This window comes from Mercenaria mercenaria, chromosome 13 (assembly GCF_021730395.1).
Source record: "Mercenaria mercenaria strain notata chromosome 13, MADL_Memer_1, whole genome shotgun sequence".
NCBI lineage: Eukaryota > Metazoa > Mollusca > Bivalvia > Venerida > Veneridae > Mercenaria > Mercenaria mercenaria.
This window is the reverse complement of record NC_069373.1, coordinates 11,398,535-11,425,719: the sequence shown is the minus strand read 5'-3', so window position 1 is coordinate 11,425,719 and position 27,185 is coordinate 11,398,535. Positions and strand designations below refer to the sequence as shown.

At 35.0% G+C, this 27,185-nt stretch overlaps 1 protein-coding gene across 3 annotated transcripts; it reads right to left on the bottom strand.

Annotated features, from left to right (window-relative positions):
- Positions 1-475: 475 nt before the first annotated feature.
- LOC123529828 (interferon-inducible GTPase 5-like) lies at positions 476-26,960 on the bottom strand. Of its 3 annotated transcripts, none has more exons than XM_053521173.1 (4): positions 26,684-26,960; positions 19,810-19,930; positions 18,192-19,405; positions 476-1,430 (listed from the first exon to the last, which is right to left on the bottom strand). In XM_053521173.1, exons 1-3 carry the CDS (start codon positions 26,728-26,730, stop codon positions 18,206-18,208), a joined length of 1,368 nt encoding a protein of 455 aa, XP_053377148.1. In that variant the 5' UTR covers positions 26,731-26,960; the 3' UTR covers positions 476-1,430; positions 18,192-18,205. The 3 variants fall into 3 exon arrangements, with proteins under 3 accessions (XP_053377148.1, XP_045166299.2, XP_045166300.2); XM_045310364.2 differs by lacking the exon at positions 476-1,430 and adding an exon at positions 24,112-24,754 and having other exon boundaries at positions 13,771-19,405; positions 26,684-26,959; XM_045310365.2 differs by lacking the exon at positions 476-1,430 and having other exon boundaries at positions 13,771-19,405; positions 26,684-26,959.
- Positions 26,961-27,185: the final 225 nt, after the last annotated feature.

The following is a 27,185-nucleotide window of genomic DNA, read 5'->3' as shown; positions in this document are numbered from 1 at the left end:
TGAGCGGACAGGTTTATGGGGGTAAGGAACAGTAAATTTGAAAATTCCATAAAACACCAGTGCGGAAAAAAATATCCAACTCTGAGAAATGCCAGGGAAGTGTAGAGCGGGTGTATTGCATATACTTAGCACTTCATTATGTGACATTTTCAGTCTGCCGATTCCTTTGTTTCTATGTATGTTATCATTAAATAAGGATTTTATTATTATTATTGAAGAATACTACACTCAAAGCGAGGTTTCTAACCTAAACGGTGAGCGGCAAGCGACCTTAACCTCTCTGTCCCAGAGGGTGCCTGTTATTTGTTCAAACACAGATAACGGAACAGGAGCTTGACGACAGGGTTGGGCTCCACGTTTTGCCAACATTAGTAAACGTCCTTTCCTTTAAATGGAAGAACTCAAAGTGTAATGGACAATAAAATAACAATAACGGTATAGGCAACCATTTCTGCAATAACAAAACAATTAAGTCTAGAGTATTCATAAAGATTTTATTTTAGAATATACAGTATAAGATAACATATTAAGCATCATACACACAAGCAAACAACATTTCATTATTACAATAGCATAAAAGTAGTTATCCAATTGCTTCATGTCTTTTAAGTGTTGAGAAGTAAATGTATTTTCCTAAATGTACAAGCTTACGTCTTTGAGTTATGCTCATAATAGATTTGAATTTATGAACACTAGGCCATACACAGTAATATACTGGCAAATATTGTTTCCTTAAATCATGATAAAAAGGACAACCTACTAAGAAATGATATTCATTTTCAATTTGATGCATATTATATTTTGTACATAATCGCTGACTCCTCTCAATATTTCTGAATCTTCCTTCTTCAATTGCCAACTTATGCGCAGAGCATCTGATTCTAGATAAAGCTGTTCTATAATTTATACTATCAATACATGATAAATAGTTTTTTGTCAAAAGTTTTTTTAAAGACATTATAACTTTCTAATTTTGAAAATGTACTAAGTTCTGAATGCCACTGTTGTAAATAATGATCAAATATTCTTTGTATTACTGTATTTATTTGAACCATACTAATATTATTATAATTCCATAAGTAGGAAAATCCTAGATCTACAGCAAACTTTTCACATTTTTGACAAACTATTCACTAATACATATATTCCATTAACATCGGTTAAAAACATCAATTCATGTAATAAAGAGTTTGGAGATTTCGTGATCCTGTACCAATACTTAATAATTCTAACTCTACGCATGACCGGCAAAAGAATTCTGCCAAATTCACCAAAAACTGCTGAAGTTGTTGTCTGTTGTCGCACACCGAGAATCTGTTTCAAAAATTTGAGATGTATTTTTTCTACATCAGGTGCTTTTTGAAATCCCCAATTCTCTGATCCGTTGACAGAATTGGTACAATCATGCAATCAAAATTTTTTTAACTTTTCTGCAACATTCAAAGAAACTTTATCAAACACTGTATTCAAAGAATACTTGGTTAGACAATGATTTTTGAGCTTGAAAATAGTTTCCATTCGACGACAGCGTTGCACCTAAATATGTATATATCTTAACAACTTTCAGTTGTTCATTATTATAATACAATTAAGTAACAATTGTAGGCATTCCTTAGAATATGGAATTAAAGCAGTGTCGTCTGCAAACAATAAGAGGTATATTAGCAATTAGGAGTGACCTGTCGCTTTTATTTTTAGATTTGGATTTTCCAGACTGTTCCATTTATTAAGTAAGGGTTTGAAAGATATTTGACTTATTTAAAACTATAAATATATTTCAAATACCGAGCAGATTGCATTGATAGCTCAGTTGGTAGAATTGAGGAATCTTGTTAGTGATTTAACTTTTGAGGAGGCTGCGGATTCGAATCCCACACAGGGCGATTTGTTTTATGATTGAATTTGTTTTATTTATATTTTTCATGTTTTTTTTATTTCATTTTATTTCATAATTTCAATTTCAGTTTTAATTTCATTCATACAATTTCAATACATTCAATACATTTCAAACACACGCGCCCAATGGAGCATCCTCACACTCGCTGGCGGCGTCGGTTTCCTCCGAATCAGTGTCATCAGCTAGTTGAATGACCAAATTGTCAAGAGCTATGTCAACCATGTTGAAATGTTAACATTTTAAATGTATATTACCAAATTATAAAATGAAAAAAATAAATAAAATGAAAAAAAAATATATTGATCTCCGTTGGAATTCGAAATCACAAAAGTTAGATTCTAGAGGCGTCACGTTAACCACTGAACCACGGCATCTAATTGTCGAACGTCATCCCATTTTAATACACCAACTTGAACGCTTTCATCTTTACATGATACTGGCACACACTTCTTATATAAATTTAACTCAATCGGCTTATGATGCGAAAAGGTATACAGATCATGTGTAATGAAACTGTGTACAAAGGGAAACAACTCATATGATATTAGACTATTACCTGTATTTGATAAAGAGGTAAAATCACCAATACCGGCCATTTACGATATTAGTTGATCGCGCGATCATATTGAATAGGTAAAGTATATGCGCGCTGGGGAAAATATTTCATGATGGACCTGTGAATTCTTTACTAATGGGTGAAACAGGTCTCATAAGCGTAAATACGACTAGCTTCTACTGATTATAAAACATACCGTACGATTTGTTGTGAATTAACTGTTGTTGTACTTTTAGTAGTTCAACTGCCACCCTTGTTTAAGAGCAACATTTGAAAAACACGTTTTTATTTCATCCTCAAGTAATAAGTAAGTAGACTCGCCCAGTTTAATCAATCTAGACGCATAATCTAACTCTATACATAGAGCGCCTACTTCACCCGATTTACATTCGGAACATTTTCACGCGTTTCGGGCTTTATCGTATGTTTAACATGGGATTTTTGAACCGTCCAAAGATGTTGGAAATGTTTGTCTCATTGTTTATTTTTTTTAATAAAACTGTTACTGCTTTCATTGTCTACCACTTTTTTCCACCCTTGCCTGAAAAAAACAGTAATGAGTTTGTACACTGTTCAGACAATTGTGCTCTGTTGAAATTTAACCAAACACAAGTTTACCTGCACAAACAGAAAGCATGATATGTCACCATGCGCGGATCCAGAGGGGGGTGGGGGAGGGGGGTGGGGGGTGACCGGGGGTCCGGACCTCCTCTGGAAAATCTTTTAAAAAGGAAAGAAGACAAAAAGGAAAGAAAATGTTTTTCGAAAAAGGCAACATTAGGACTGCATGTAAAGTATATGCGGCTGCTGCTACATACGACCCCGACATAATTCATATTATTTATCTAAAAGAAACTAAGAATTTTACCTTCAAGAAAGCTTGATTTTATCATTTTCCCAGATTTAACAGGTAAGTCCATAAAACTGTCCCAGAATTCAAAAAATGAAGTGCTAAATTTCAAAATTTCCAGGGTGGGGGGGGGGGGGGGGAGGGGGGCAGGGGATCGGACCCCCTCTGAGAAAATTGGCTGTGTCCGTGCATGGTCACTATACCTGTCCAGTACTGGACATTATGGTAAACGCTTCTTTCCTGCACAAATGACAATTTCGCAACTTCTGTCCGGTTTGTACAAATTTCTGGCCGCGATAAACCATTTGACTTGTATATTATAGAAAAACCAAGGCTGAGATTGCATACGGGGGTCAGTGGGATCAACTTCTAAGTTAGTAAAACTGATTTATTTGCATATTCGGAATATTCCACCGTGGCGCAGTGGTCTAAAGCGTTGGACGAAAGTTACATTTTGTTTTGTGAATAGGTGGTGGTTCCAATTTTATTGCTGGAATCGTCATCAAAATTTAGTGTCCATTCAATAACTTTAGTTTTGATTGAGATACTGAAATAAAACTTGGCATAATAGCAGCTTATAGTAAGACCAAATTCAGAATGACTTTGGGGTCAGTAGAGTCAAGGTCAAGGTCACTGTTACTGTTAATAAAAGACGGTTTCCGCTTCGCTTGATGGATTGAAATAAGACTTGGTATATAAGTAGCTTATAGAAATCAAAGTACTGAAAGTACAGAAAGGCTGGCTACCATAAAATACTGGATGAAAACTGAGCGGGAAAGATGTTTGCAAAATCTTAGATATTATGGGTTTCCATATCAAACTAAGGTGAGCATAGGGTACTGTCGTGATGAACCATCTTGATTAACTTGTGAAAATAGTATACAGATCAGCTCATGCGGAAAACCCATTCTACTCGATCCTCGGAGGATGGCCAAAACGAGTAGCAAGGCTCCGACTCGAAGTTTCTTCGAGTCAGCCATTTTCCGTCAAGGTATTTCGCTATCTTACTCCGAGGATTTATGCGAAGTCACTCGAAGGAAATCCTCGAAGCGACTCGAGATGAAATCCAATTAGCTGAATACACACCTATATTGCTTTCTTTTGTTTCCGAGTCACCTGACGGAATTCCTTCGAGTGACTCCGAGACGAATAAATAATTACCTATACAAATTTAAATGGGCCTTCGAGGACAGATTTCAGACTACTCGGAGCAGGGTGATTATATTTTACATAGTGATACGCGAAATAAAACAGTATTTGTAAATAAAAATAATACTGTAGTATTTTTATCTTACTTTAAAATAAACCAAATTTTCCTGTTTATTTATGATATTTTATCACTTTTTGAGTGGATACGGCAGTAGTATTTCTTATCATATTTATAATTCCTTCAAAATGAATGAAATTAATCATTACTCCTATAATTGTTATTAATTTATAAAAGTCACTTTTCTTCAACGGCCATTATCTTAACATTTATCTAGTTTTATATAGTTTCTAATTTTGTCCATTTTACATCAGTTTATTTCTAAATTTAATTTGCACTGTCAGAAACTATTTCAACATAATATTTAACAAATCACTATTCTTTAACGGCAGTTATTTGAAAGTTTGTTTAGTTTTATATAATTCTTAATACCTTACAATTTACTTTTCTAGCGGGTGTATTTTTAAAGTAAATCTAGTTATAAAATATTAAATTTAGTAATTTAGTGCATTGTTCATGACTTTATTTCTAAATTAAATTCGCAAAATCAGAAATTATTCCTATAACAAAATTTAACAAAGCATATTCCTTTAACGGCGGTCATTTGTAAGGTTGTTTAATTATATATGATTAATAATTAGTCCGTTCTACATAAATTTACTTTTAAATCTAATTCGCATGTACTTCAATATCATACTAAACAATTTACTTTTAACGGAAGCTATTTCAAAGTTTATCTAGTTATAAGTTTTTCTTAATTAAGTGCATAAATTATTACACGACGTTTTTCCTAAATTTGATTCGCAAAGTCAGAAATTATTTAAATATCAAAATTTAACAAATCACTTTCCTTTAATTAGGTGGTGATTTGAAAGTTTGTTTAATTTCGTATGATTAATAATTTAGTTTATTATACATAAATATACTTCTTAATCTAATTCGCATGGTCAGAAACTATTTCAATATCAAAATTCACACCAATCTCATACAATTAAAAGAACAAGCTAATTATATATAAAAATCCGTCCAAGTAAGGAAATACTGCCTCGAAGTTTCGTCAAATCATCTCGCGGCACTCGAAATGACCGATTTATTGTTTATTACAGACTCGGAGTCGCGCGGAGTGGCCATAAAATACCGGAAATCATTCTAGTGTTACCTGTATAATTTCGACTCGGAGTTCCGTCAAGTAATTTCTCGGAGTGACTCGACGAAATTCCGCTAAAGTAATAAAACTATAACAGTCGGTACTCCGAGTCAGAATTAGGCAGTACTCGGAGGAATTCCTCGCTATACAAGATTTTTCCTTCGAGGAAAAACGGAAAGTGGGTTTTCCGCGTGAGCTGATCTGTAAGGATATTACAGACTATAGATGGTGAAAAAAAATCATTGTGTTTGCTGCATTTGGGATAATATATTTGGTCAGACAAACGGCACATAATTCTCACTTGGGAATCTGAAACCGCAAAAATTTATATCTTACAAAAAAGTCAGGTTCCGAGAACGTTATCCAGTCAGATAACATAGGATAACAACCGTAATTAAATGTTTATTCGAGAAACCTAGTTATCAAATGTAAAGCATGATTTACGGTATAATATAACCCTAATATTATAATGGTTAAACATCAATTATGAATTTCGGGCGTGAGCATGGGTTTACGGCCGTGAACCTATATTTACGAGAGCGAACCTGCGTGTACGAACGTGAACCACAGTTTACGACCGTGAGCCTAGATTTATGATCGTGAACCATAGTTAACGGACGTGACATGTATGGAATTTTTCCAATAATTACATGAACCCAGGTTCACAGTCAAAAAACTATGATGAACGATGGATAAACTAGGTTTTTTTCGAACGTAAAAGCATGTAAAAATATTCTTTCCACCGAAAACATAACATAGCGTCGTAAACCATAGTTTACGCTCGTAAACATAAGTCCACGTTTGTACACCTAAGTTAAAGTTCAATCGAGAAACCTAGTTTATCGAACGTAAACATGGGTTAAAGAGCATAAACTATGGTTTACGCCCGTTATCCTATGTTTTCGCTTGAAAATATATATTAGTATTAGATAATCCTAGTTTTCCGACTAAGAATGCATATAAAATATAACGGTAACAAGGCGATGGTTAGGAAAATTGACGGACGCGTATAGTGTTCCTCCTTTTTGAAGAGTATTCAATTCCTACCATAAGACTACTTTAACTAATGTTTCAGGAAAGCGTAGGTTCACGCCTCACTAGGACCAAACTTTGTTCATTATATTTCTTTTCTTTTCAAGTAAGATAAACTGATTTTTCAAGACTTATCATCATTGATTAGTCCTACAAAAGCGGAAATTTTCATTTGATTAGCCATTTCATGCTGTTTGATATGAATTTAACCTGAAGGGTGAATGTTTTGACATCTTTGAAAATACTTATTTACATTTTGTAAAAGCTCTTTTTTGTATTTATTCTTTAGTTTACAAAGTTTGGAAGAAATGTAGGTAGGCTTTACTTCAGCCTTTGGTTCTGTTTGAATGCAGAGAGCAAGGTCATTTTTAAGACTTGGAGATAAATTTCTGTCAGATTAAATCCTTTTAGTCAAGGCTCCCCAGAAAAATTGTTACCGACAACTTTATTTTGTGTTTTATAATTGTTACACAGTACTTTGAGGTTTCATTTAGAAAAAAAACTTCGGTAAAATGAATTCTGTGCGATCATTGTGCCTAATGGCTATCACTTTGAAATTTTTCTCTGTTTCAGCTGGAGGAAAACAAAAAAATATCTAATACAAAATCAACGAATAAAAATACAAACAAACAAACAACAACGACACGGTAAAAACGTTTAAAAATGCAACACAGTGCGAAACAATGTTAACTTCAGGACTGTATTATGTTAATGCAATTGTTAAACATTACCGTCACGGGTCCACTATCTTAATATAACTTGACGACAAAGCACTTTTTTACCATTCAGATCAGCTGATGCGGAAAACCCATTTTACTCTATCCTCGGAGGATGGCTAAAACGAGTACCAAGGGTCCGACTCGAAGTTTCTTCGAGTCAGCCATATTCTATTAAGGAATTTCGCTATCTGACTCCGAGGATTTATGCGAAGTCACTCGAAGGAATTCCTCGAAGTGACTCGAGATGAAATCCAATTAGCGGAATACACACCTATATTGGCTTCGTTTGTTTCCGAGGTACTTGACGGAATTCCTTCAAGAGACTCCGAGACGAATAAATAATAACATATACAAATTTAAATTGGTCTTCGAGTAACTTCCGAGGACATATTTCAGATTACTCGGAGTAGGGTGATCATATTTTACATAGTGATACGCGAAATAACACAGTATTTGTAAATAAAAAAATAATACTGTAGTATTTTTATCTTACTTAAAATTAAACCATTTTTTCCTTTGCACTTATGATTTCTCCTTTAATTTTCATTAATTTATTAAGGTCACTTTTCTTTAACAGCCATTATCTTAACGTTTGTCTAGTTTTATATTGTTTCTAATTTAGACCATTTTACCTCAGTTTATTTCTAAATTTAATTTGCATTGTCAGAAACTATTTCAATATAATATTTAACAAATAACTATTCTTTAACGGCTGTTAGTTTTATATAATTCTTAATACTTAATTTTTTTTTCTAGCGGGTGTATTTTTATCTTGTTCTAAATTATTTATAATTTAGTGCATATTTTCTTGACTTTATTTCTAAATTAAATTCGCAAAGTCAGAAATTAATTCTATATCAACATTTAACAAAGCAGTTTTCTTTAACGATGGTCATTTGAAAGTTTGTTTAATCATATATGATTAATAATTTAGTCCGTTCTACATAAATATACTAAATTAACTTATAATTTTATTCGCATGTATTTCAATATTATACTTAACTGTTTACTTTTAGCGGTTGTTTTTTTTAAAGTTCATCTAGTTAAAATTATTCTTAATTCAATGCATAAATTACTACACGACTTTTTTTCTAAATTTAACTCGCAAAGTCAGAAATTATTTAAATTTCAAAATTTAACAAATCACTTTCCTTTAACGGCGGTGATTTGAAAGTTTGTTTAATTTTGTATGAGTGCTTTTGTTTATTATGCATAAATATACTTCTTAAACTAATTCGCATGGCCAGAAACTATTTCAATATCAAACTTTACACAAATTCTTACAATTAAAAGAACAAGCTAATTATATAAAAAATCCTTCAAGCAATGAAAAACAAAGACAAATATCAAACAGGGAATGCCACGCACCAAAAACGCAGCCTCCTGAAAACAAAACCCACAGCACGCAGACGCGTGCACCACACACACACACACACACACACACACACAGCCAACACATTAGGACAAAACGAACAAACAAAGGAACACACACACACACACACACATACACACACACCCACACACACACAAAGCCAACACATCAGGACAAAACGAACAAACAAAGGAACACAGTGGGGCACCGCCTTGGAACGGTCAGTGGCAAAAACACCACTGGAGAGCTTAAACCGGTTTATGGTGCGCACCCAACCTCACTCTTACCCCCACCATGTTCCAAAGACACGGGACAGTGTAAATAAAAGTAATCCCCATCAGGTGAATCACTTACACATGTAATGGAAACAAAAAGGCATGGCATGTAAAACACAAAAATGCTCGTGAATAAATATATAAAAGGCAAACCTTAAGAACCAAAAACGTATGTACTCAATGCCTTTTCAGAAGACAGAGCAACAAGAGAAACACCCTTAAGGGCCCGACGAAACAGGCCAGAAGACAAATATCAAAACAGTTCAGTCCTGGTAGGATCTATAAACTGCTTATCATAGAGTCCTCCCCCTCTTCCGTCAGACACAATCAAAGAGGGAAGCGTAGTGTCCAACTGTAAACGGGTTGAACACTAAACATGCGGTATGTCTCAAAACAGTTGGGTCGTAACCTCTTTTAATAAAACGTTTTATAATTTTACCAAATACATTTGGAAAATTACCATGACCCAATATCTTACGAAGTTTGTAAACCACATCCCCATAAAAAACGGGTTTAGAAATACCTTCTCGCAGAAGTGTCTTTAAATTACTATTGAATTTTAAAACTAAATCAGAATTACGATAGTAAAATTTAGCAAAATATTTACGCAATTTGTAATAACGGTAGCCTTGCTGAAGAAGTTTACTTGTAATATATTGATTACGTTCATTGAAATGCTTGACATGACTACACGCTCTGGCAAACCGAATTAATTGAGAAATATATACCCCATAAGATGTAGCCTGAAGTACATCCCCATCAAAATGGGGAAAATTTACAATACTAAAATTAAAATCATCCCTCTTGTCATAAATTTTGATATGTATATATTGTCATAAATAGAGAGATGTAAATCTAAAAATGAAGCATCAGTATCCGAATTGTTAGTTTTAATTAACTGAAGCTCCCTAGGATAAATAGTACCCACCAAATGACCGAAAAAAAACGGATTATCCATATTAAGAATATCATCCAGATAGCGTGATGTATTATTAAATGCAGTTATGATATCTGCGTGCGTATCTGGAAAAAGGCTCAACATAAAGTCTCTTTCATAACAATAAAAAAACAAATCTGCGACAAGGGGTGCACAATTTGTTCCCATGGGAATACCAACAACTTGTCTAAAAACTGCATTCCCGAACCTGATGTAAATGTTGTTCAATAAAAAGGAAAGGGCTTTACAAACTTCGTCACAGGTCCACATTGTATAATGTTTAATAATATTGCTAGTAAAAAAAGCTTTATCAAAATTGCAAGCGAGAAATGTAGCATTCTCTCTGGCAAAAGTCTTTTGAATTAGGGCAGTTAATTTGTCATTTATTAAGTTATGTGGTAAAGTGGTATACAAAGTAGAAAAATCGTATGTACTGCCTGTAGAAACCTTGTAATTATTAATTTTAAACTTATCCAAGATTTCGCCAGAATTTTTAATCGACCAAAATAAGTGTTTACCAGAGTTTTCGTATACTTTATCGCAGTATCTTTCCACGTGGGCTTTCACAGCAGTTAGACATGATGTTAATAGTTTTGAAATATTTGTAGTTGTACAAGAGCTTGAATTAGCGATGAAGCGAGCTTTATATGGTTGTTTATGCAATTTAGGAATCCAGTACATTGTCGGTAGTTTAATTTGTTGAACGTCTATACGAACCTTTAAATTAGAAACTTCAGTGATGTGATCAGTGACCAACTTATTTTCAACAGAAGGACTCAATGTATAAGTTTTAGTGCTATTTAGTTCGTTTTGTAAAACATTAATATAATGTAGGCGTCAAATGATGATAATATTGTTGGCCGCCTTGTCTGCTGGAAATAAGACACACTTAGAATGAAATTCTTGGATTTCTTTTTTCAAATGTCTTAAAGTAAACTTGGGTTTTGGTGGAAGTAGGTGTTCATTAGTTTGATAAAATTTTATTCGAGAATCAACAATGTTAAAAATATTTCGTTTCCAAGACGTTATTGCATTGGGATCAGCGTTCTCACGACGGCACCATTTAACACTGAAGGTTTCGATGGATTCCGCAATCTGACCACGACGAGCATTAAAATCAATAGTTGAAGAAATTCTATATTTAGGTCCTTTAAAGAATAAATTACAAATACGTTTGTCTTTAATTATATCAAAATTACCAGTGATGACATGACCTGCATCTGAATAGCAAAATTTTGAGTTTTTACATTCGCAGTAAGAAGGGGTATTTGTTTGAACATCTAAGTCGGAAACAATTTTATTTTAATTGAATGTAACATTTCTTCAGGTGTTTTATATTTATAACAAATAATAGGAACTTCGGAGTTTCTGAAATATTTAGGCACAGAATCAATGACACGTTTATCACGAAATATACTGGGTACATCGATAAAGTCAATACCTTTATTCATGAAATAAATTTTAAGAAAATGTCTCTCATGGTCAGATTGGGTGTCAATATGTGGACAGAGAACATGTTGTGTGTAACTTTGAATAAGATATGATACAGTGTAAAACGGATCTGTTTGAATAACATACTGGTCCGCTTCCTCGTCCAGCTTTTTAAGAGACTGAACAGATAAAGATGTAAGACGAGAAAGCATTGAATGTCTACCAGAGTTTGAAAGAATAAATCGAGATCTGCAACAGATATATTGACTTTAGATTTGCGCTTAACATTACCATTTCGTCTAATTCCATGAGACCTGGATTTCCGTTTCCTAATATTTAAAATAGAAAAGATATCGATATCAGGGTTTTTAGAGATATTACCTTCCTGATAAATATTATCATTTAAGCCCAACGGAAACGGTGACTGTAAATTTTTAATCCATTTGAATTCTGCTACATGTCTGGCTTTAATTTTAAAACTAGATGTGGAATTTGAATCATATACGATTTGCTCTACTGGCTGCATTGTTACCTGATCAAATGTATGGCCAGATTTACGAAAGTGTTGGTATAAAAATGTAGTAAACTTGTTCCGACTTCGCATTTTGTATGAATGTTCACGGAAACGAATTTTTAAAGAACGCCCAGTTTGGCCAACATACTGAATACCACAATTGGGTGCGTTTCAAGTCAGTACATATATCATGTGAGACGTATTTCAATCAACGTCAGAATTAAGTACCACATTAAAAGTTCTGCCGTTAACGTTTGAGGTAATGGTAGACCTGTGCGATAAATGATTGCAACAACCACACCTCTTAGAATTGCATTTGTTAATAGAACGGTACTCTCTACATCTCTGTGGAAAATGTGTATGTTTAATTTTATATTTCTTCAGTATAGTAGAAGTTAAAGGTGATAGACAAATACGTAGATTATTACGAAAAACAGCTGGATAATTTAAACTAGTACGTGGAATATAAAATGATTGAACAGAATGTAGCTTAAGTGGAGAAAGGCTGATCGATGGTGTGTGTCTTAAAAAAGTACTGTTATCTTTAGGCAGATGAACAGAAGATGCAGAATATAACCGAGGAGGTGAAAGAATTAATTTCGGTACTCTATTATATGTACTCATGAAATGTAATAATTGTAATACCATTCTGTGAAAAGTGGCGTTCGGGTAGATCAGTCATCAGTTTCAATTCGTTAAGTGAAAATGTTAAGCGACAGTTAAAAAAAGGGCGCTGGAGGTCCCAGAATACAATAGGACGGGATAACTAGCATGGACCCGAATGTCAGTGAACACAGAACCTTGAACGCGGTATAAGATACTTCTCATCTTGACAGAGGCCGAGAGTTTAGAACGAATAACAAATACTGCCTCGGCACTCGAAGTTGTTTATTACAGACTCGGAGTCGCACGGAGTGGCCATAAAATACCGGAAATCATCATAATGTTACCTGTATAATTTGGACTCGAAGTTCCGTCAAGTAATTTCTCGGAGTGACTCGACGAAATTCCGCTAAAGTAATAACGCTATAACAGTCGGTACTCCGAGTCAGAATTAGGCAGTACTCGGAGGAATTCCTCGCTATGTAAGATTTTTCCTTCGAGGAAAAACGGAAAGTGGGTTTTCCGCGTGAGCTGATCTGTACATACTCAAAGAAAACGTGCACTTTTTAAATTTGAATACTTTCAGTTCTAAAATAGGTATCCGTCTACAAATTGCAACATACATTGCTCGAAGCATGTACTATTGATCTTCTTTCAATTTTACGATAAAAACTGGGTGGGGACAAGACTACTAGCGATAGTGGACTTCTGCACGATCTGCACGTGCTGTCCATAGGAAATGTGCATATCTTCAAAAACGTGTTTTGTCAGTTTTCTTATACCTTTGGTGAAAGGAAAAAAAAGCACATTAGATTTCAAATCTGTGCTGTAATAAAATAAAACTCAGCAAATTGAAGCATTAGCGATGCTTCAGCGAGGCGACAACGTTATTTACATCAGCAGAACTTTTGGACGCCAAAGTAATGCCCTAATTCTATTGCACCAGCAGTTTCAGCAAACTGGTCGAGTTGCTGTACGCCATAGATCCAGCAGACCTCGGGTGAAAACCCCTACTGAATAATGGAATAAAATTCCTCGTGACGTCATTCTACTGTTACGTTAGGCCTAAGCGTTGCCATATCAATGCTTGAATAAATAGCAGAGGTGACCATACACGACATTTAAACAAAATAATGTTTGAGGAACAGGCAGCTTTTTTATCAACTGACAAGATAGAGATTTACAACTTCCGTTTTTGACCCCTGTTGGCTTTGAATAGCCAAGAATCCACATACAAGTGAAAATTTTGAAAATAATCGAAACACATCAAATTAACCAAAAACTGCAATTAATTTTCGTACCAAACATGACATACTTTTAGACAAAATAATCTACTTCGGACAACATAATCTAGCTCAGTTGACGAAAAACTGAGTGCACACTTTCTTTTGTGTTTGAGTATTCTTTCAGCATTCGTCAGAGTATTTCTAAAACGAATTTAGTATAAAATAGCCAAAATAATTAAAATAAAAAAAAAAACTGCCGTTAAATCAAATAATATTATAGTTTCTATTGTAAATGTAAACATTATTTAGTAGCAAAATATAGCATGTACGCTATTTAGGTTTACAGCTCGTAGAATGTGGTCATTTGTTTCTTCTCACGTTACTGTGGCAATTCCACGCTGCGATTACCTATAGTACCTATAGCAAAAGATCTGAAAGAATATATTCTTAAAACTTTAGTCCCAAATATAAGGCCTGACATAACTCATACCACTATAAGTTCATTCAAACTGATATTTCATATTTCTTATTTTTCATGTTATGTCAGGTCGTCGAATAATGCGCAGTATAACTCATTTCGACAATTGTTTCTCGGAACCAGCGTTTGTTTAAATTAGCTGTTTATAGACCGGGGTCATAATCTATAACGGAGATTAATTTATCATCATTATGTAATATTTTCTAATGTTATCTTTCAAGTATTTACCGTTTAAAAAAATAAAATATTATTATAACATGTTTGAGCAAATAGATTTATTGAATCAGGTAAGTTTAACAATCTTTATACAACTCTATGGCAAAACCGATAAACGTGGCGAACTATTTGAATTGCGCATGGAATTATATTTTCTGTTGTCAGTCTCAGCACCTGCTGAACTTTATGGAATCACGATTTGTAGTTATAATAGTCTGGCGAATAAATTGCCAACCTAAAAACCAAGGCTAGGATTGCATATAAGGTCAGTGGGGTGTCAGGTTCAGTGTCAGTATAACTGGTTTAAAAAGCATACTTAGAATATTCCAGCGTGGCGCAGTGGTCAATGTTACACTTTGTACTGTGGAACGGATGGGTAGCGTTTCAAATCCCACTGAACGTCTAACATTGTTTTCTGTTTAGGTGGTAAAATAAATACATTTAGATGCCATAGAGTCAAAGTCAAGGTCGCAGTTACTGAAAATAGATTTTAATTATCCTTTTTTGCTGGAATCATCGAAAACGGTTTCCAGTTCATAACTTTAGTCACGATTGGCATACTAAAACAGAAAAAAACACTTTCCGCTAAAAAGCTCTTGCCAGGTATGAGATATTGCAATGGAACTTTATATGTAGGTAGCTCATCAGGCAAGAAAGGTTAGGGGATTGTTTATTTTGTTGGCCACTAGGATTAAGGTCACTGTTAGGTCAAAGTCACTGTTCCTTAAAAGAAAATATATGAAAACCCTGGTTTTCAGGGATTTACACGTCTTTTGTGTATCCATAATTTAATATATTTCAAATGAATAGGTTTGAGCTTTGTTTTCGATAATGTTCTTTTGCGCCATTTGTAATTTATACAATGTACGCAAGCAGTTTCAGTATGAAACGAAAGCAAGATTACATATCGCAACATCATGCATATGTAACCTTTAATTCGTACAGATGAAATATAAGATTTAAAAAATGTGACCACAATTTAAACAATAAATAAGAGTAAATTTGGGGAACTCTCGCTTAGCTTAAATTATAAGGGTAAAAGAAGAAAACTCCAATTAAAATTACGTATAAAAATACTAGGGTCCTGCAAAAAGTTCTGTTACTAATGGGCTTCCGTAGTTTTATCCCAGGTTTTTTTTAACGCTTCATTGTACTCGAATGGTGTATCAAATAGCTAACGGTATCCGTTTATTTCGTGCAAATTGCTTTTCAAATGACCGAGTTATTTCATGACCAATTTATTTGTCACATTGTAAAAATGGACGAAAAGACTGAAAATGGTAGCTATATCAAATGCCGCCAAAGGCTTCATATAGATTCAAAGCAGATATTTGATGAATTGTGTGGCTCAGGCCATTTCAATGCGCAGAGATTATAGTTGAAAGCATTTAAAGCTGTGAAATTATCTGTTGAAGATGATAACCGATCAGGTAGGCCTAGAACCTCTGTTACCAAGGCAAACATTGCTGCTCTAAATGATGTGTTCGAACAGGATGCGCGATTGTCGGTGAAAGATATAGCCAGTTGTACTGGCATATCAGAAGGCAGTGTACCAACAATTCTTAAAAAGCGTTTGGACCTGAGAAAGGTTTACACTAGGTGGGTACCTCATTTGCTCACCGAGGAGCAAAAGAAACAAAGTCTTAAATGTGCCCGGGAACTTTTGAAAACATACAAAGGCTGTGATAGACGGGTTATTTCTAACTTGGCGAAGGTCGTTGCACATGTTTGAGCCACAGAGAAGGGCTGATAATAAGCAATGGAAGTGAATAGATAAAAGAACGCTCCTATGCCAAGAGAACCATCAGTTCGAAAAAAAGATGCTGTACGCAATTTTCTGCAATTCTAGTGGGCCAGTCGTTCAAGTGTCTTAATAAGAAACGTCCGAGCAAAGGATGGTCAGGAGTCCATCTTATACAACATCTCCACTCACAAGTGCGAGGTTGTTAATAAAGGGAAAGGCATTGCTGTTTTCATGTTAATTCCATCTTCTAGGATTTCTTAACTCATTTAAAGGACTGAACGAATTTTCAAAATCGGTTTGAAAAGGAGACAGTTATGAGCATTTAAAAAATAATCAAAATAGCGGCCGTTTTGTTTCATGGCAACACAAAACAACATGGCGGATTTATTAAATTTTAGATATGTATTTGAACTATATTTATTTATCTCTGTTAAATAATTTCTTAACTTTTTCCAGCTATAATGAGAGAAATTACCAAGTTTTAAATCTTTCACTCAAGAAATGCATGAAATTAATCTATTTAAAATGTTATTTGCTAAATAGAAAATTCAGCAGTGCGTAAATGACGTCAAAATGGCTGCCTCCATGTTCACCATTTTCTTAAATTTCAAACTGCAACATCTTTTTTTATAGTTTCCTGATTCTTTTTTAAGATTTTTATCTGCTTTTCGCGATTAGATTAAAAAGGTTACAAAAATGTGTTTCGGTTTAAGGGGGAATACTACTATTTTAAAGAAATCCGAACCCAGTGACAGAACGTTTTGCATGACCCTCGTATAAAAATGTGACGCATTTATGTTTGCACAAAAATGCTTAATACCTGTTTTTGATTTCTTCTAAAAGATCGGACTTTAGAGGCAAAGAATAACCAATTCAAACAACAATTTAACTTTTCAAAGGTAGCATTTGTCTGAATTAGCAAATCTGAGTTGTAATAAGAAATTAACAAACACGTGCACAAGTCCTAAATGATAATGTTCAAAGGTAAAACATAATTATATACAATGTATGAACAAAACCTGACATGAATTAACAAATCATAGAAAATCTACATTTAAACAATAAAGTTAAACGTTTTCTGTTAACATCCGATTTCTTTTTTTTGACAGTCATGTTGTACCTGATAACTTAACAAGAAAACGCCTCCAATTTTATATAAAATTTTACGAAACATCCCAACGTGTTGCGTAAAAACAATGTAACTATTTCAGCACTTATTGTTTTGTTAATACCGACATTTAGTCTCGAAGTAATAAAAAATAGTAAATGGCATTTCCAACTTCAAACTTTTTCCAATCAATTTTTTAATACTTTTTACGCTGGCATCTAATGAGATTGAGACCTGCTAAGCTGTTAGTATTTACTTTTGTTATTTATGGTGATTAAAAAAATTCTTATAACAAAGAAACGCAAAAATATGCATGAGTAGAAGAGAAACAGAAGTAATGCATCAGAGTGGTATAGCAAAAGAGAAAAATAAATCGACCCAAAATTGTGATTTAAAAAGATGCAAAAAAATTCTGCGGTAATTTGTATCATTGTCATATAAGATAATAGTGCAATATTATGAAAAACGCGGCTGCAATTTGTATCATGACATATGCATTACTGTTTCAAGGATCATCTTTGAAAGTAAATGATTTTGTAATTATTTTGTAAGTACATGTAAGAAAATTATTTTATTACATTCTACACATTCTTAGAATATCAACCAAAATTTACTGTGTGGTTCTGCGTCAGTGAAATATCTACAGTGATTAAACTAGATACCTTTCACGGTTATACTTTAATCACTCACAGAAAAAAAATCACTACATTGCATATCGTTATACTTCCGATAATTTAGATATCAACTATTTACTGATTAGCAACGATGGCCACTCCCATGCTTCATTTACTCAATTAATCGTAAGTCTGTCTTTAGATATTTAAGGTTGAAGTATGGTTAGGACGTCGGCAATATCTTTAGAGTCAATTGGAAACCTACCTACTGAATATGATTTAAAGCGGTTGCAACTCTGCCTCCAGTCTGTCAAGCCTCATCTTAACCAGTTTAAGTTCACCTTCTGCCATTTCGTCACACATTGTTTCCAAACAATTTTTCAAGGTAACGTAAGTCTTGTGAGCTGACAAAAACATGCCAGCAACAGGAACAATATACTTTGAATACTTTCTAAATGTTGACCCCGTTGGCAATATTTTATTCTCCGTAGAGGTGAATAAGGTCTCTTGGTCAAAAGTGCCGTACGATGTCAAAGACTGTTTCAGCTCAGCTTTCGGCTTATCTACCTCCTCCGAGATCTTGTCAAGTGATGATTCATCAATACAAAACTTCTTCAGGCAAATTTCACGTATTGAGGATACAGACATATTACCAAGTCCAGTCTCAAGGTTTGGTATAGGTAAAAAACCATAGATAGCAGACACAACTTTCCGGGCTTTGAATTCATTTTTGTTGGACATTTGGTCTGCTCTTATTGTTTTTTCAACAGGTTTTTGTAGCAATGCCCTTATTGCTTTTCCATTACTACTCAGTAGACTTTTTAACTTCTTATCTAATTCTGCAAAATCATAAGAATTCTTCTCTGGGGAACTAACCAAGTAGATGCCGCTGACTGAATCTGGTATACCACCAATACGAATATTGTCAGTTAAGTTATTTCTGATTTTCGCCACGCAGTCTGCTTCGTTGAAATCATCTGGATGGTCTCGCTTCGCATTCATCATGTCAATGTCAATTTTCGTTCTCACAAACAGGATATTCTTCCGTAAGTCAAAAAGTTCTTTCCCCAGCCATATGTCATCTTGCAAAAAGCGGCCCGCTAAAACTATTATAACCACGTCAAAACGGGAAAAATTCATCTTCTCCAAGTATTTTTGTCTCGTGAATTTCTGTGTCCCGGTGCCAGGTAGGTCCCATAGAGCTACGTTTTGATTTTCGGGATATGTGTACTTCTGACCTTCTGTAGTTGTTTCAACAACACCAACTTTGGCTGCATTTTCATCCGATGGCTTCACTTTTCTGAGCGCATTAATGAGACTGGATTTTCCAACACCGGAATTTCCCGTCACTGCAACATTTAGCTCTAAGTTCTTCCAAGCGTCAAGAGAATCTTTAATATGCTGGTTTAAGCCATGTAAATGTCCCATTTCTGTCATTTTTTCCTGAAGTTTATCTAACCGCACAGATGATAGGAATTTCTGTGAAAATTAGATAATTTTCATTAACCAAGAATATATTTATTTAAAACTTTAAGGTCACGGAAGGCTATTTCCGGATAACACAAGCTGGGGGAAAAATATCACAAAGAATTTGTAAGAATGTTCCTGTCCGCATGTATTTGAACCCATTTAGTCCTGCCCTTTTCTCAAAAGTGTGTACAATACTTTGATATTAAATGTTCTTAATGAGAAAAATATCTTAAAGTTTTGCTAGTAAGTAAATGGTTTTGTGTTGACGTGCGCGTAAAATTAGTTATGAAACCAGTAGACACACGCACTTTAATTACTGCGTTAGAAATACAAAGTGTAAAAACCTTGACGATAATTCAATTGTCATTCTGAGTTCTCGTATTGTTTGAGAATGTTTACATGTAAAAACTTACATTAAATTCAATATTCTCACATTCTTCACGTAGATAATTTTCAAAACTTCTTCTAGTCTCCTCATCAAATTCTACATATTCAAACTCTTCACATAAATCCTTTGTAACAGACGTGCACTCGCTGAAAAATAGAGATGACACTATAAAAAAAACTATCATTTATAATTATAATTAAAGCTAGATAAAACAGTTTTAGATGGTTTTGTCGCATAAAGAATTGAACGTCTCGAGTCAGACTCGAGCCTGCATCAGTTATAAGAGCAGCTGATTCAAATTTCAACTAGGCTACAGTGTTTGTGATGGTGCTGGTTCTGGTACTAGTAGTAATTGTTGTGGTGATGATAGAAGTAGAAGTGACGATGGTAGTGGTATTAGCAGTAGTGGAAGCAGTAGTGGTATATTTTTGTAATACATGTAATATAATAGTGGTGGTGGTGGTGGTGGTGGTGGTAGTAGTTGTATCAGGGTGGTGGTGGTGATTGCGGACGTGGTATAAGCAGCAGCAGCGGTAGTAGTAGTAACATTGTTTTTGTCACGTTAGTGGTGGATGTGGTGGTAGTAATGATGGTGGTAATGGTAGTAGAAGTGGGGTTGCGGAAGCAGTAGTAATAATAATGCTTGCGGTGTTGGTGGTAAAAGTAGTAGTAATAGTGGTGATGGTAACAGTGGTACTTATAGTAGTGTAGTGGTAGTGCTTTTGATGGTAATAGTTTTGGTGTCGGCGGAAGCCGTAGCAAAATTGTGGTGGTGGTGTTATTGGTAGCAGGATTGGTAACTGTTGTGCTGGTGGTGTTATCGGTAACATTGGTTGTAATAATGGTAGTGTTGGTGTTGGTGGTAGCAGTAGCAGTAATTGTGGTGGTGGTAGAGGTAGAAGTATTAGTAGTGGTGCTTGCGCTGGTGATGGAGGTGGTGGTAGTGGCGGTGGAGGTGGTGTTTTTGAGGACAGTAGTAGCGGTGTTGGTGGTTGCAGTAGTAGTAATAGTGGCGGAGGTGGTGGCAGCAGGAGCAGTAATAGTGGTGGTTGTATTGGTGTGGTAGCAGTAGTAGCAATAGCGTTGGTGGTAGCAGTAAAAGTATTAGTACTAACGGTTCTGCTTTTGATGATAGTAGTAGTGGTGTTGGTGGTTGCAGTAATAGTAATAGTTGCAGTGGTGGTGGTAGCAATATTAGTGATAGTGGTGGTGGTAGTGGTGATGGTGGTAGTAGTAAAAGTATCAGTGTTAATAAGGGATGTTGGTGGTGGTGCTTTTGGTGATAATAATAGTGGTGTTGGCGGTTGCAGTAAAAATAATAATGGCGGTGGTGGTGTTAGCAATATTAGTAGTTATAGTGATGGTGGTGGTGTTGGTGGTAGCAGTAGTAGTGATAGCGGTGGTGATGGTGGTAGGTGTAGTGATGCTTGTAGTTGTATTAGCAGTAGTGGTTGTACAAATGGTATAGTTTTGTAGTTATATTGGTGCTCTTGGTGTTGGTGTTGTTGTTGTTGTTGGTGGTGGTGGTAGTAGTTGTGGTGGTGGTGGTGATGGTAGTGCTTGAAATGGTAGTAGGAGTGGTGTTGGTGGTAGAAGTAGTGGTAATTATGGTGGTTATGGTGGTGGTCGCAGCTGCAGTTAAGGTGGAGGTTGTGGTGACGGTAGCAGTGGTATCAATAGCGTTAGATGCGATAGTGGTAGTTGTTTTGATGGTAGTTGTTATTGTGTTGGTGGTAGCAATAGTAGTAATAGTGATGGCGGTGGTAGTGGTAGCAGTAGTAGTAACAGTTGTGTTGTTGGTATCAGCAGAACAGTAGAAGTCATGGTGGTGATGGTGGTGGTGGTGGTGGCAGTAGTATTAAAAGTGGTGGTGGTAGTAGTAGTGTTTTAAATATTAGTAGTACTGATAGTGCCGGTGGTGGTAGAAAAAGTAGTAACTTTGGGTGTGCTGGTGTTGGTGGTAGCAGTAATAGTAATAGTGGTGGTGGTAGCAGTAGAAGTAATATTGGTAGCAGTAGTAGAAAAAGTGGTGGTGGTAGCAGAAGCAAAAGTGGCGATGGTGATGGTAGCAAAAGTAGTAATAGAGATGATGGTGGTGTTAGTGGTAGGAGTAGTAGTAACAGTGGCGGTGTTAGTGATGGTGGTAGTAGTAGTAATAGTATTGGTTGTGATGTTTATGGTAGTGATAGTAGAAGAACTAGTGGCGGTAGTGGTGGCGGTATCAATAGCAGTAGTGATAGTAACATTGGCGGCAGCGGTGATTTTGTAGTTTTGGTGAAAATGGTTGTGTTTGTTTTAAGGTAGCAGTAGTAGTAGTGGTGGTGGTGTCGATAGTACTGAATAGCGGTGTGATTATGGTAATAGTAGCTGTATCAGTTGTAGTAGTGGTGGTGGTGGTAGTAGTGGTGGTTTTGGCAGTAGTAGTAAAGTAGAAGAAAAAATACTTGTGAGCTTCAAAAAGTAACCTCAAGTATGAAATTTCACGCGCGGATATAAAATTGTACATACACGTACGATTTTTACCTATAAATAAACTTTGATAACTACACGTATAAAAATATTTATACATGCAGGTATACATTATACCTCCACGTACAATACTGATTTGTATCTTATCTATAGGTATAAAATAACATATTCCTGATGGTACATGTTTGATTTGTATCTGCACGTATAAAATTGTACATGGAGGTGAAATTTTATGACAATTCATTTTTTACTTTTGACCCAAATGGTATGCCATGTAGTAGTAGTAGTAGTAGTAGTAGTAGCAGTAATCGTGGCGGTGTAAGTGAAAGTAGTTGTAGAAGTGTTAAGTGTTGTTGTTGTTTTAAATAGTATATTGATAGTAGTAGTAGTAGTAGTGGGTGGTGGTTGTACTTGTGACGGTGATGTTGGTAGGTTGGTGGTGGTATTACAAGACGTAGTAGTAGTTGTTGTAGTAGTTGTAGTAGTAATAGTAGAAGTAGTAGTATTGGTGACAGTGGTGTTAGTGACAGTATAGTAGTTTGGTGAAAGTGGTATTGGTTTCGGAGATAAAAGTAGTAATAGTAGTGTTGGTGTTATCGGTAGTGGCAGCAGAGTAGTAGTAGTAGTAGTGAAAGAAATAGTAGTTGTGGTTGTGAAGGTATTAGTGGTAGCACTTATAGTGATATCTATATTAGTTGTAGCAGTAGCTGTTTTTGTTTGTTTGTTTTGGGTTTAACGGCATTTTCAACAGTATTTCAGTTATGTAACGGCGGGCAGTTAACCTAACCAGTTTTCCTGGATTCTGTACCAGTACAAACCTGTTCTCCGCAAGTAACTGCCAACTTCCCCACATGAATCAGAGGTGAGCAGTAGCTGTAGTAGTAGTGTTGGTAGCGGTAGTGGTAGTGGTAGAGTGGTAGTCGAAATAGTAGTGATGACTGTTTTTGTGGAAGTGGTGTTAGCAGTAGTAGCTGTAATTGTAATGACGATGATTGTGGTGATGGAAGTGATAGTACAGTAACTAATTGTAGTGAAAATAGTAGCAGCAGCAGTAGAAGTAGAGTATCATTTGTTGTTGTAGAAATAGAACTACTGATAGTAAAGTCGCAGAAGTAGTAATAGTAGTAGTTGTAGTAGTTGCAGTATTAGTAGTACTTTCAGTTGAAGCATTAGAGTAGTAGCAGTATAGTAAAAGTAGAAGTTGTAATAATATTAGCAGTAGTGGGGCTGGTTTCTTTAAGTGGGAGTAATAATGGTTTGAGTGTTGTTGCTGGTAGTAGAAGGAGTAGAAGTAGCAGTGGCTGTGGTGGTGACAGTGGTGGTAATAAAAGTAGTAGTAGTGATAGTGGTGATGGTGATAGTGGTATAAGTAATAGTAGTAATAGTAACGATAGAAGTAGTAAAGTATTAGTAATAATAGTAGTAGCGGTGGTTGTAGTGGAAGTAGTAGTATTGGTAGTGGTGGTGGTCGTTTTGGCGGTGGTAATATTAGTGGTAGATGTAGTGATGGTAGTGTTAGATATAGTTTTAGTAGTAGTAGTAGTGGTGGTGGTCGAGGTAGTTATAGTTGTAGATGTGGTGGTAGTAGCAGTAGCAGAAGTAGTAGCAAAAGTAGTAGATATTGTTGTAGCAGCAGTAGCAGTAACAGCAATAACGGTTATTGAAGGAGCACGAATAAGGTTGGTGGTAGTGGTAGTAGTAAAAGTAGTAGCAGATAGAATAGAAGTAGCTATAGAAGTATTAGTAGCAACAGCAATAGTAGAGGCAATGTAACAGTATTGGTGTAAGCAGTGTTACCTCAACTGGTAACAATCTCTTGTTACTTAAAGCATTTAAGATAACAGAAAAACGAACCAACCTAATTTGTCAGATCTGTCCAAATCCTGTCTTGGTCAAATTTAAATCAAGTCAGTATAAATTCCAAAATATTTCACACCAGTCCAAACTGAATTAAGTATATCCAAAGAATATAACTCCTTTATTCAAAGATAAATTTTCAAATCCATAGTGTTAATATAAATCCTTCAAATGTGAAATGTTCAAACTAGTAATATTTTGGTGTTAAGAAATACAGGAACGCTTTTCATTAAGATCTTACTGTAGGTTCTGTCCTCAAACAGCTTCCTATTTTAAGTGTCATGGAAAGTTCCAGAACTTTGAATTTTCACTAAAACTGAAAAGACGAGTCTAGAAAAAACAAAAACAATCAAGACTTATAAAATAATTGTAGCACTGTGTTTATCAGTATTGTGGTAGAACATTCTGGAACACAATTGCTGTATATATTACTGACATAATAATGTCACAAAAATAGGTCAGTTAACAATGCATTATCAATATAGTAAAGCCTAAGGGGTAATGAGATGGAAATAACAGTAGCATTTGTAATAACAGCAACGGTAGCAGCAGCAGCAGCAGCAGTAGTAGTAGTAGTAGTAGTAGTAGTAGCAGTATTAGAGGTAGTTGTAGTGGTAATTGCGGTAGTAGCAGTAGCAATTCTTCTGGAAGCAAAATAAACGCCAGTAGTAATGACTTCGTGGTAGTTTAAAAAATGTTCGTGTTAAAAGTAGTAATAGGTTTACGTTTCAAGACTTCTGAAAAGTCAACTTTAACCTTATCGCAAAACTGACAAGGACGTCCGCCCCACCTCCAAAATAGTTATCACCATTTTGTAATTTGTTTATGCTTTTAACTGAAAATAACTTCTTATAATTTTCTACTGTTCCCATCAATTTTCTTTGTGTTCAATGGTGGGATCAAAACCGTTATACCACGCCTCCTTCCTCATTAAGGATTCAGATACATCCTTCAAGGAAGTCATGATACAAGCAAGTATTATCTTGTCAGAAGTGGCACTCAAGTCTTTTTCGCGATTTTGTTACACTGACCAACCCATAATCTGCAGATGGACCGAGACATGCCATATAAGATTAGTATTTATTACAATTTACCGAATAAAATCGACCATCATTATACCTGGTAGTTTAAACAAAAATAATGTGGTACGATAAACTTCACCTATAGCGAACACATTTACAGTGAACTTTCTTTTCTCAGGAACAATTAAAATGTCTCAATTTTAGTCTTTCTTAGTTCTATGCAACGTAAAATGTGTGTATATATACAATTTACGTTGCAAGAACAAAGAATGGCAGAAATATATATATATATATATATATATATATTACATTAGCATTGGGTAGTTATTGTACCAACAATTTTGAATTATAAAACAAATTAAGAACACATAGTCTGATTGTTGATATATATCAAAAACATTTTAAACTAAGAATAACAATATAATCTTGATTTGTTGATCTTTAAGAATATCTATAATGTCTTAAATCTTTAAGGTGTTCTGAAATACAATGCATGAAATTTAGTTGCCTATTATGCAACTGAAGAATATGATATGTAATCACCAATAATAAAGAAGGAACATAATTATCTGACTGTGAATTGGTGTTCAAATACTTGAATATCGCATTTATTTAGTTATCTATTTATTTGAATCTCCTTTATGCGCAGTCGTTTGTCTTTGTACCAGTGTCATACCTGGGTACCATTTGTTTTTGTTGGGTTTAACATCGCACCGACACAATTATAGGTCATATGGCGAAATTCCAGCTTTGATAGTTGTGAAAGACCCTAGGTTCCACTTCGTGCGTTATATCATCGCGGGCGGGCACCTGGGTTAATTTACCGACCTTCCGTAAGCCAGCTGGAAGGATTCCTAACATGAATTTAGTTCTGCGACAATAAGAATTCTGTTTTTTTTTTTATTTTGATACACCTCTCCTAGCTTCAAGTATGTGTTACACGGGGCGGTATTAATATATATATAATTCCCCTTTAACTCCGTTTATCAGTCTAAGAGAGTGACACCGAAAGCTTGCAAGACAGTAAATTTCCTTTATGTTAAGTTTTATGAAGGGTTATGAAGGGTTACTGAAACATGATATAAGCCGCATGCATGTTTGTCAAACAGCGGCAGTTTTTCAATTGACAACACGAATCAAATAACAGAGTGTTATTGTTCAACGTTTACATTAACTACGGACTTTTCAATAGCTTTTTAAAGAATATACCATGAACAAGTATCGGATAAAGCTTTTGAACCATTAAATGGTTTTACATAAAGATTGCAGAAATATAACGCCATGATCTATTATTATTAAAAAGACGATATTAATTAGAGTACACATTTTGCTTTGTTATGTCTACCGCTGCTGAGACTATCATTTCAAATATATTTAGATATTCCTCAATATGATATTTTGCACTCAGGTATCCGTATAAAACATCCTGTTAAAATGAACGTAATATATGTTTATATTCCCAATATCCATACATGCACGATACAAACTTGAAATTTGAAAGTTGCATAAATTTTAGAGAGTTACTTAATATATTATAAAGTTAAAGCACACCTTGATGTAGAAACACTTCTTCCGTGTGTTGTCGCAGCCCTAGCCATTTTGTCGACTGGCTGTGTAAGATGTGCCTTCGAAGTGTTATTCTTCGTGATGATTGCCTTCGAAGCGTTATTTTCCTTGATAGCCTTGCGTTTGTGAGAATCCCGACAAAACCAAACTACAAAACACCAAAACAAGTTACACACTAGCACACATATCGCTAAACAACAAAATCCAAAGTAAAACGCAAATATTAATTTGCACCTATTGGATGTACGCACGCATTGCGTGTATAATATATTGACTAAAGATTAGGGTTAAGTTAGGTTTATAGTGTACATTCAATGCATTTATTCGTTCAATGTGGGTAAAATAATACCTTCCAGAAGTAAAATCAATGAATAATTCGTGCAAACTTAGTCTCGGTTTCTATTTGTATTAGTTTTACACTATAGCAGGTACCCTGCTTTGAAAAAGGTATAAAAGTTTATGGTACGGGCAGGCAACTAGGCAAGAC

What these genes read in the sequence shown, in the direction of transcription:
- LOC123529828 (XM_053521173.1), bottom strand. Translation starts at nt 26,730, where the DNA reads ATGGCTAGGGCTGCGACAACACACGGAAGAAGTGTTTCTACATCAAG. An exon ending in AGAAGTGTTTCTACATCAAG is followed by an intron (nt 19,931 to 26,683) that starts GTGTGCTTTAAC and finishes TCTATTTTTCAG; the next exon opens with CGAGTGCACGTCTGTTACAA. An exon ending in GTGAGAATATTGAATTTAAT is followed by an intron (nt 19,406 to 19,809) that starts GTAAGTTTTTAC and finishes TAATTTTCACAG; the next exon opens with AAATTCCTATCATCTGTGCG.